The 10,914-nt window shown below is 38.3% G+C and overlaps 1 protein-coding gene across 1 annotated transcript in view; it reads right to left on the bottom strand.

Moving 5' to 3' along the window:
* The window catches only part of VWA3B (von Willebrand factor A domain containing 3B), a gene marked incomplete at its 3' end in the record, with an annotated part of 51,473 nt that overhangs the window by 4,269 nt on the left and 36,290 nt on the right, over window positions 1–10,914 (bottom strand). The window contains exons 14-20 of the mRNA XM_009081110.1: window positions 10,613–10,792; window positions 8,648–8,775; window positions 7,410–7,516; window positions 6,494–6,662; window positions 5,372–5,410; window positions 4,490–4,646; window positions 1,068–1,186 (exon numbers count right to left, since the gene is read on the bottom strand). Of these exons, the coding sequence (XP_009079358.1) occupies window positions 1,068–1,186; window positions 4,490–4,646; window positions 5,372–5,410; window positions 6,494–6,662; window positions 7,410–7,516; window positions 8,648–8,775; window positions 10,613–10,792 (899 nt within the window). The remainder of the gene's footprint in view (window positions 1–1,067; window positions 1,187–4,489; window positions 4,647–5,371; window positions 5,411–6,493; window positions 6,663–7,409; window positions 7,517–8,647; window positions 8,776–10,612; window positions 10,793–10,914) is intronic.

Raw genomic sequence — 10,914 nt, 5'->3', positions numbered from 1 at the left:
GAAAACTGAAGTCAACAAACATAAAATATGCCATGGTATGGTACAGCAATACAGAACCTGAATTTTTTTCAGAAGTCACCATCACAAATCCATCCCTTGAACCTTCTTTCAAAATGAGTGATAAATCAGTCTGAGTTCTTCATCAACTTGATAATAACAGTATTGTCTCAGTGACAGAGCACATGAAACCAATAGATTTTTACTGACTGAACTCCACTCATGTAAGACATAGCAAGCAGCATCTGAAAATCCTAATTCTCAGTTTTTACCACAAAAGATGTATATGTTTAGAAACAGAAAAATGGGGATGAAAAACAGATCTATGCCTTAAAAAGAACTGGTATGATCATAGAGCTACAGAGGAAAAAAGCCCCAAACCTTAAAAGGCCTCTGTGGAATTCATCAAAAAAAATATAAAGACTAAACACTTGTTATCAAGGGGGGTTTGGTAATAGAAAACATTTACATCTGTAAGTGTTATTATAATACAGTCTAAAAAAAGGTATTTATTAAAAAAACTCTAGTCAAAGCTCTCATATGATTATTGAATCATAAAAGAGGTTGGCTGAAGCCTTGAGCCACCTATTCTACTGGGGAGATGTCCCTGTCCATGGCAGGGGTTGGGTTTAGATGATCTGTAAGGTCCATTCCAAGCCCTAAAGTTCTATGATTTCAAAAATATGCACAAAGTTGATCATGGAAAGAAATAGCTTAGAGATCTCATGTCTTTATTCTTGTTACTTTGGTTGTGCTTTTACAAACATTTAATTAATAAGCACAACACATGTCTCTCAAGAAAAACCAACCCAGATTTAAATTGTCAGTCTCTTATTGCTGCCTCAGTTACCTTCTTGCAGCCACAGCTGGGTGATAGACACCTGGCAGCCAAAGGTCCCTAATTTAATTGTCAGTCTATGATTATTGTAAGCTAGCACTGTATGTTTGGGGGAGATTCCTCCCCAGGGATTGCAGCTTTCAGCTTTAGTCCCACAAAGTAGAAAACTTTTGCTTTTGTCATCGAACAAACGTAACATGAGCAACATGTTATTTCTGGTGAGTAGACTTGCCTTTCATAGGATTTAATTGCTTGCTCCAGTTTCTCTTTATAGGCATCAAGATTCACTGCCTGAGGATTAATTAGTGGGATCCTCTTCTTGTCACTGGTAACATGGACCGACGGGAACATCTATTGTACAACAAAAGACAAAGACTTCATTTATCATACAAACTTTCCCCCAGCAGAATGACTGAATCCAAGCATCAGAACAGCCAGAAGGAACACTGGAAGGCTGAAGAAAGTAAAATCTGAGCACCCCAAAGAAATGCCAGGATTGAGACACAGTTTTCAGCCAGTTATAAAATCTTCTGAAATGACACAATCCCTTTATGCAGAAGTTAAAAATTAAGATTCCTAATTGCTAGTTAATTCTAACTAAATCAGTACTGTCAAAGAACTCCCTCTAATAATGGAAGGGTAGGTCAGAAGGAGACAAACATGCCTAGAGCATGACCATATTCCAGATTGTATTGCCTTTAAACAACTCTCTCTTATCCTTATTAGCACCTGATTCTATCACACAGGCATGAGAGCACATATCTGAGTGTATTTAATACTGTTATTCTGAAGGACCTTATTTTCTAAGGAATTAGAATATTAAAATTATAGACAGACATTTTCACCATCACACTGAGCACCAAAGAGCAGATGAGGTGGACATTGCTCACTGAAACTAGTCTTAATTAACCATGATAAGGCTTAGGAATCTAATCAGGTTTATCAGAACCAGGAACTTCAGTACTTTTCAAATCTCACGATACAATAGCTACATAAATCAACTTTATTATAGCATAGAAAGTTATACCCTTACAAGTAGATCTTAAAATGGCAGAGAAAAGGGTAGAAGAGGATGACAGGGAGGAGGTCAAATGTCCTCCAAACCCTCAGTCCAAAGTCCCACCATCTTTCAGCTTCTTCATTTACTCAACAGTTTCTATAAGAAAAGCTAATTTATATATCAATGTCCTGAGGTTGATTCTAAACAGAAAAAATTCCAAGGAAGGATTGGAGAGGACAGAGAATGTTACTCTCCCCAAAGCTGTTTCCAACACATATGGTTAAGTGGGAAACCTCTCAAGTGCCTGTCTGAGATCAGGATATAGATGACAAAAACATGGATGAGGTTCAATTGAAATAAAACTACAACTCCTGTTGGAGGAATAAGGCAATCAATCAGAAAACAAAGCAATGAAAAGACTTCTTTAATTGAGGACATTTTTCAGTGATGTTTTATTTGTGCTTGAATCATCACAGCTTAGCTGGGTTCAAATTACTGCAGTCTAAGCATTTTTTCAGGAGCAGTGGAGTGACTTTATATCCCCTCTCTTTCTGAGGACATCTTCTCTCTGGTTAATAAATCTGTGTCACATCAGTGCCAGACCACATCAGAGCTCCCAATATTAAATTAATCTTAAAATCACTTAGCAGCTAAAGATAATTGGAACTGTCAGTGCAGTATCTTGCCAGAGACAGATGAGGCAAAACTCTGCCTAGAATTGTGGGCAGTGAAATCTGACTCCCTGTCATTTCCAGGTTGGGTTTGAGAGCTGAAAGGCAAAGAACTGATTTTAACCCCTCTGTAAGTTCCTTACTGCCATGGTCGTTGCCTATGACGTTACCCAAACCAAGTTAATAAAACTTTGGCAGAGCTTCACCACGTAGAACTCACTTCTACACTGCCTTACAAAGTCCCAGAGTGACTCCAAGTGCAAACAGCATCATTTGCAACATGAATATTTAATATTGTTTATAAAACATTTTGAATGGACTATGAGGGGCCGACAAGCATAAACACATTATTATTCTGTTGAAGTATAATATGGCAAACTTGAAATATTAGACATATTTTGAGAGCAATGAAAACTGCTCATGAAGTCAAGTGAAATTTGACAGATTCAGCTGAAAGAAATCACAGTGAGGCTTTTTTAGTGCCAAAATGTTTTGGCGTTTTCTAAATTAAATACTTGAACTTTCATATCGAAAGAATTCACTTGTTTCATAGTAGCTTTTATTTCAAAACCAAAATTTCAAGCTTTTAAAGACAAAACCAAAACACAAGCACCCTAGAAAAATCTTTCTCATTTTAGACCAATGAAAGATGTTCTTGTTGGCTGAATCTGAACCTGATTCTTTTAAGCAAAGCATTGAGTCAAAACTCCATGACTTGTGAGGTTGTATTTAAGATGCAACATACACTCACATGGTTCTAAAGGGAAAGTTTCCTCCAGAATTACCATAGTGTAAGTTAGACAAGCTCCCAAGCCATTATTTTTATTCTGAATGCCAATCTGATGGGTAGTTTAAAAAATTAACCTCTTTGAAACAACTCAGGTGAGACTGACAGGTCACACTGAACTGAAAACAACAGGTCAGTGTGCTATATGAGTTATATGAAAGTTTTAAGAAAGTTACAATGTCTTTCTTTGTCATTTCACTTGAAGCAAATTGTTTTGTACAGCATTGTAATCATTGAATGTCTGAATTTTGTTTGAAAAATGGCTAATTTGCATCTGAAATGTTAAAATGTACATTGTTTGATGCTTCTTGTACAAAAAAAAGACACACATTTACTGCATAAAAGAAGACACACTTCAAAAAATCATTACAGATCTTGGGTTTGATTTGGTGTTACCAAAACAGAGGATTTGCTTTTTAATTCCTCACTCTGAATACTATAGCAAACATTCCCATTCCTAAACTTAAAAATCAAACATGAAAACTTCAAAATGTATGATTGTGTAAATTTGTGATAAATCTTTTACTTAGTTCTATATCACATTCCATGACAAAATTCTTGTTAGCTCCTTAATTTTTTAGAGGTGTTGTTTAGCTTTTCCCTTGAGTATTGTTTAAAGAAAGTTTTTATTCATTAAAACAAGCTGCTGCATATTCATAGGATTTTCATAGGATGCATCACACAAGAAGGATTAGAGCAACTTGCCACAAAATGGATTTCCTTTAATTGGAATGGCAATTAGAGCTTCATGATATACAATTCATCATGAGTTTGGTACAATCTCACAATTGTCTCCTCAGATCAGAATCAAATTTTGCTTATTGAATTCTAACACTTTTCAAGAGTTCTTGAGAATGCACAAGAGCACAAACTGCATCTGCAGAGTTTTCCAAGTGACTTGATGGGCCTGAGACACTGCAGTGTCAGCAGAGCCTGAGGTGCTCCAGAAACAACACCGGGTGGCTGCACACTGCCATCAGCTGGAAAAGGATGCAAGAGGTGCTATGAACTGTCAGTTTTATCTTCTTCCTGATCATGAATGAACATTCAGCCATGCAATTGAACATTTACTGCACACCAACCATCCGCAATGAACACCAGAGAATGCAATTAGGACATCTCTATAAATGAATTGAAAAACTTTTGCAAACACGACTGAGTTTTATGGTTGCTTTGAAACAGTGTAAGGATTTTACCTCATGAGATACTTTAGAGCCTACGTGTTTGTGCAGAACTGGGATGGATTTGGTGCCATAAGGGAGAGTTGTAGGAGCCAAGGCATCCCCAATGGTGAGTCGCCTAGCAGCCAAGCCATGGGTCTTCAACCAAACAGCTGAAGGGATACCTAGAGAGCTAGAAAAAAAGAGACTCTAAGATGCAGCACAAGGTAGAGAGACATTTAAAAGGTTTGAAATGACAGAAGGAAAATATAAATTGTAGGTTTTGTGATGCATTTATGCATTTATACAGGCTGCATGGGAAGGAGTGTGGGCAGCAGGTCAAAAGAGGTGATTCTTCCCCTCTACTCTGCCCTGATGAGACCTCAGCTGGAATACTGCACACAGCTCTGGTGCCCTCAACATAAGAAGGACATGGAACTGTTGGAGCAAGTCCAGAGGAGGCCACGAAGTTGCTAAGAGCACTGGAGCATCTCCCCTATGAGGACAGGCTGAGGGAGTTGGGGCTGTTCAGCCTGGAGAAGAGAAGGTTGTGTGGAGACCTCAGAGCAACTTTTCAATATCTGAAGGGGCTACAAGGAGCCAGAGAGGGACTCTGTGTTAGGAGCTGCAATGATGGGACAAGGGGAAATAGGTTCAAACTGAAGGAGGGAAAGTCTAGGCTGGATATTAGGAAAACGCTTTTTCCTGTGAGGGTGGTGAGACACTGTCCCAGGTTGCCCAGGGAGGCTGTGGCTGCCCCAACCCTGGCAGTGTTCACAGCCAGGTTGGATGAGCCTTGAGCAACCTGCTCTGGTGGGAGGTGTCCCTGCCCAGGGCAGGGGTTGGGACTAAATGATCTATAAGGTCTATTCCAACCCCTAAAATTCTACGATTCTATGATTCTATGTACACACATACCTTTTTGATGTCCTTTTCACATTCTGCATTTCCAGATCTAAAAGAAAACATTTGCATTTCATTATCTCAGAGGCTTTGTGCACACAAAAGAATAATTAAGATGACATATAATAGCATCATTTTTTTATTAGAGCCTACTAGCAGCATCACAAAGGCTGCACAATAATGTCTATTAGAGTTGCTAAATTCATCACTGAGAATTAGGTTTCCTCTGTTTCTTGGTGCTTGAGCAATAGTTACGGTGTTCCTATGTGCCTCATGAGCTCTAATTAATCAGTGTGGAAATTTATAAAGTAGGTGTGCAATAATATATTCTTTTAATTGAACTTTGTATGTACTTGTTTCCTATGACTCAGACCCAAAGATTAACCAGTCAATTCCCCAAGCCAAGATGTGATACCAAATCTATCATTAACAAGATGGACAGGCTAATTTAAGGGGTACCACTGTGAAAACCTGTATAAAAGGTATATAAATAAATAAAAACAAGAAGCTGAAATATAAAAAATATCAAACATCTTCAAGTATCATGCATGAGGGTTTAGAACCACTTAGAAGACTTCTCATAAAGTTCAGATTTGCATGAATTAATTACATTAATGCTGTCTATGTATATCCAAGCCCCATTGAAAATACTTTTGTCTCTACATATGTCTGTATCAGAGAGCATATTTTTTGCAAGTCTAAGCATATTAATAAGTGAAACCTCATTTTACATTGGTACCACAAGTAGAACCACCACTCTCATCTTTAACCTCCACATTGATCATAGCCACAAATTACTGTTCCACAACAATCTATAACTGTACAACAAGGTCCAAGAGATTCTCAAGATCTATTTATTCTGTTGATACGAGACAACTGTGATAGCTTTTCAGCAGCCTAAGGCACAGCTCTGTCACAACTGCTGCATGCTCTGGGCACAACTCAGTGGTTGTAAACCTCATAGTTTGGGCACTGGCAGAAGTCTGGCCATGGCTGTAAGGGCACTGTTACAATACCCTCCTGCATGCCCAGCTCTGCACCTCTGCTGTGTTTCAGTCCTTTGTACTGCAGATCTGCACTTTTGCCTCAATTGAGGCACCATTAGGTACAAACGTAGCAGGAGAAATAATATCATCTGCCCCACTCAGAGCTTCCTGTTTCATCAACTTGCCTTTGGAAATGGTTGGGCGTTTCACACTCTTTTTGACAGAAAAACTCTTCTTCTTGGGAAATAGTCCTTCCTCTGGGCCTTCTTCAGATTTCACACCGTGGCTCAGGATTCGCAGCAGACTTGTCTTTGTTTGGCCTGGAGGTGTTGAAAGAGGAAGAAAGGAAGAACATGTCTGGCATTTCTGAGTTCCTCTTTGGTATTGTCCCAATTTTTAAGAGACTGCCTACACAAGACCTCAAACACAAAATTACTTTAGCCCTAATTTATATTTTCCTAAGGATGAAGGCTTCTTTCACATCAGCTGAGTCAACTTGGTTTCAGACTGCATACAAAGGATACTTCAAAGGGAAATAGTGTTAGAGATGTCGTAAGGAGAGTTATTAGGTGTGGGTAATGCTGCAGCTAATGAAACATAGATCAGCTCTTCATTCTTGCCAATTATATACTTACTTAGAATGAAAACAGATAAGGGTTTAATATCTACTGTTAATATCTACTGATCCAGTGAGGAGGTGTCCCTGCCTAGGGCAGGGGTTGGGACTGGATGATCTGTAAGGTCCATTCCAACCCCTAAATTCTATGATTCTATGATGAAAACTGTTTACAGATCTTGCAAAACATTCTGTTAAAATGGTGAATTTTTCATTGCAGGGTGATGAAGCATAAATGAGCAGATATTTGTTTGCCTGTTTGGGTCAAGATGGCTGAGAAGTAAAAAAAGATGTTGGCTAGATTTTCAACAAGATGATTATTGAAACTGATGATTTATTTCACGAACTTCATTTGTTCCTGCAACGAGGGATGGTTTTTGCCATTTGTAACAGAATCTTTTCAAGTTAGTGAATAAATTCTGCTACCAACTACAGTTCATGTTAGTCTTACCTGCATGTAATGATTTCTTCCTTGGGGTTGGGTTGTCAGCAGTGGTTTGCCAGGTTTGCTGATGTGGTGTCTGCACTGGCTCTTCCAAAGCACAGCACAACTCCCTGCTAAGAGTGGTACTCAGCTTTTCAGTGTGTTTGGATGCAGGAGCCCCTGGATGTGTCTGCTTGTGATTACTGCTTGTGAGTGACAAAAACAAATTACTTCAAACATATAACACTTGTTTAAAACAAGCTAACCTCAAGTTTTCTGGTACTTTAAATACTCATTTCAAATGCTTCAAAGAGTGTGAAATATTTTCTCTGTTAAACGAGTTTGCATTTCAAAGGGGAGTTCAAAGGAGGTTAAAATAGTCTCAGTTTTTTTAATTATTTAAAAGTAATTTCTTAGTTTATTTAAACGGTGTTCATTAGATCTAAGGTTACACCCTCATATATTTTACATAAGGGCAGAATGTTCTGTAATAGCTACTTTGAGTCCCAGGAGTAAGAGTAAACCTACCATCAGTGATGAAAATATCTGACACACACACAGAGACATATATATACATACACATATATATCTACATCCCAGCATTAATAATGAATAAAATATGCAAATTCTGAAATAAGCACCTAACGATATTTTCATACTGAACATCCTACCTGCCCTTCCACACAAATGAAATCCTTCCACAGCACTCTCCTCTTTTAATTCATTTTTCTTTATGCTTCAACCTTTAACTTACTTTTATAAATAGATTTCTGTCTTAAATATCTGATTTCCTAGAATGTCTTTTTTTTGCTTGTTTGCTCTTATTGCACTGATAAATACACACGTGTATTTGTATACAATTTATGTTTCAATCAGCATATCTCACTGAGTGGCAATTCAGTCATGAAATACTAGGCCATATACACTAATATGACAATAATTTTTCATTAATTCTCTAGGTCAGAGGCAGAAACTTTACAATGGGTTGGAGACGGAAAAATAATTTACCTCTTTGCTTTAATTCTTCTAATATCTTGGACTATTTGGATATTTTGTTTCAGGCATCACAATATTAGTGTATTTTTCCAGATTTTTCTTTTCCATTACTGTAGCTGTTTAAAAACCCAACAAACTAAACAACAAAACAACAGCCTTTCTTTTTAAAAGAGAATGTCAGATGTTAAAAGTGCAAGACAATAAAAAAAGGAGAAATGTAACAGATGACTCTCATCTCTAATTAATATAATTAGAGTATGAGGACATACTTTTTCTCTGGATAATTTTCTTCATTACAACAATCCATCATCATACTTTTGGTGTGAAAGGCCTTCACTTTCTCTAGGTCTCTTTCTCCTTGATCAATCTCTCTTTTCAAAAGATCTATGTCTTCATTCTGTCAAAATCAAATGTTTTAGTACAATTACTCCTAGAGCCATTTCATTTCTGGACTGAACCTATGCAAAATCAGCTCAGGAGGGACATTGAGGGGCTGGAGCAGGTCCAGAGAAGAGCAACGAGGCTGGTGAAGGAACTGGAGCACAAGTGCCATGAGGAGAGGCTGAGGGAGCTGGGGGTGTTCAGCCTGGAGAAGAGGAGGCTCAGGGGAGACCTTCTCACCCTCTGCAACTCCCTGACAGGAGGTTGGAGTCAGGTGGGGGTTGGTCTCTGCTCCCAGGCAACCAGCAGCAGGACAAGAGGGCACAGACTCAAGCTCTGCCAGGGGAGGGTTAGGTTGGCTATTAGGAAGAGATTTTTTCCAGAGAGAGTGCTCAGGCATTGGAATGGGCTGCCCAGGGAGGTGGTGGATTCACCATCCCTGGAGGTTTTCAAGCTGAGACTGATGTGGCACTTAGTGCCATGGTCTGGTGACCACGGTAGGGTTGGACTGGATGATCTTGGAGGGCTTTTCCAACCTGGTTGATTCTATGATTCTATGATTCTAAGATTTGATAATAATTTTGAAAAATGACTCAGGGCAGCTTCAGAATTTTGCATATTTTTTCAGGTGCTTGGCATTGCAGCCTTTCAAATTATTCTTTCTTTTTAGGAAAAGGACAAACATTCCCTAACCAGCCAGTTACCCCTTGAGATAGGAACAGCCATATTTCTGAATAACATAATGAGGTTGGTAGTTCCACTCTTCCCAAGCAAGCAGAAAAATAAATTAAGCAAATAAATAAAATACATGATATGCACATTACAACTGGTGTCCTACCATTCTACAGTTCATAGCTGTATCACATGTTGCCCCTGGGAAGTATAAAACATACTCTTCAAGTGAACATTGGGACTAACATGGAATCATTTGGACTAAAGGAGGAAAGAGGAAGGAAATTCCAACAATAATCTCTTTACAGCTCCCACAGGGCCTAAAGTCTGGAGATGTCCAACAGACTCTGTCCCTTGTCTTTCCAACACAATCAATGTCACACAGTCCACAGCAGCACAATCACTGAAACTGTCCAGTACACTGATATTTTTCAAGGCCTGGATTATTTTTACATCCTTCTTCTCACTGGTGTCCGCAAAGTTCAAATTGCCTGCTACTGTCTTGCTCCTGGTTGTTCTCATTGTTCCATTACCCCCATTTCTAAAATTGTGAAGTCAATTAGCTGAGCGTTAACTTTAATTAAAAACAAGAATACGATTCTAAAGGATGTTTCTGTTAGCCTATTCAGAAATTTCCTACTGGGGATTGTTAGATTGAGCTGCTTAGTCACACTTGATAGATGACTGCTATTCTAGCCATTTTACTCATTATAGATCTCTCCCCAGTGGCTACTGTAGAGCAAACTTTTAACTAAATCCATGCAATCATTCATTCATCATCATTCAAACTCATTCTCTCATTTATTAACAGGATAAAGGCCTGTGTCATTTTAAACAATAACTTGTTTCTGAGACAACAGAGATCACGTGTCTCTTCCAGAGCTGAATTTGGTCTACATGTTTTTTAAGGCTTTGGATTTCAGGCAGAGGTTTAGGAGATGGGGAATGTTTTTGTAACACTAGTGCTACAAATATCCTTTGCATGAAATTTGGGCTTTTTTGTGGTCTAATAAAGTCTCACAAGCAAAAAATGTCACACTTTCTGTTTTCACATCACTTCAAATCTGACTAGGACTAACACTCCTTTTACACAATCTGTTGTAATATGAAATAACAATAATATAAGTCATGGTTCTTTCAATAGCATGAAGAAGCAAATATATTTATCTTCAGATACTCACAACAAATTTTGCAGCATCAGGATCAGTCAAATAAATGTTGCAATGGTGAAACTGTCCCTCTGTTTTGGTCGAAAGTTCATACAAAAACTTATTAGCTTCTATATCGTCACAGTTGAAGGATACAGTATGGATAGGAATTTTACAATGCTGCTGGACCTCAGCCAGAATTATCTGGGGGGGCTGAAGATTGAAAAGGGGAAAAAGCAATGTTAAAAATGTTGCATCTAGAAACTTATTTATCAAAACATGGAGGATTTGTAATAATCACAGAATCATCAAAGCTCTAAGGTATCGAATCCAAC

This window comes from Acanthisitta chloris, unplaced genomic scaffold, assembly GCF_000695815.1.
Source record: "Acanthisitta chloris isolate BGI_N310 unplaced genomic scaffold, ASM69581v1 scaffold5688, whole genome shotgun sequence".
Classification (NCBI taxonomy): Eukaryota; Metazoa; Chordata; class Aves; order Passeriformes; family Acanthisittidae; genus Acanthisitta; species Acanthisitta chloris.
The sequence above is the reverse complement of the archived record's forward strand: the minus strand, read 5'-3'. Positions and strand labels throughout refer to the sequence as shown.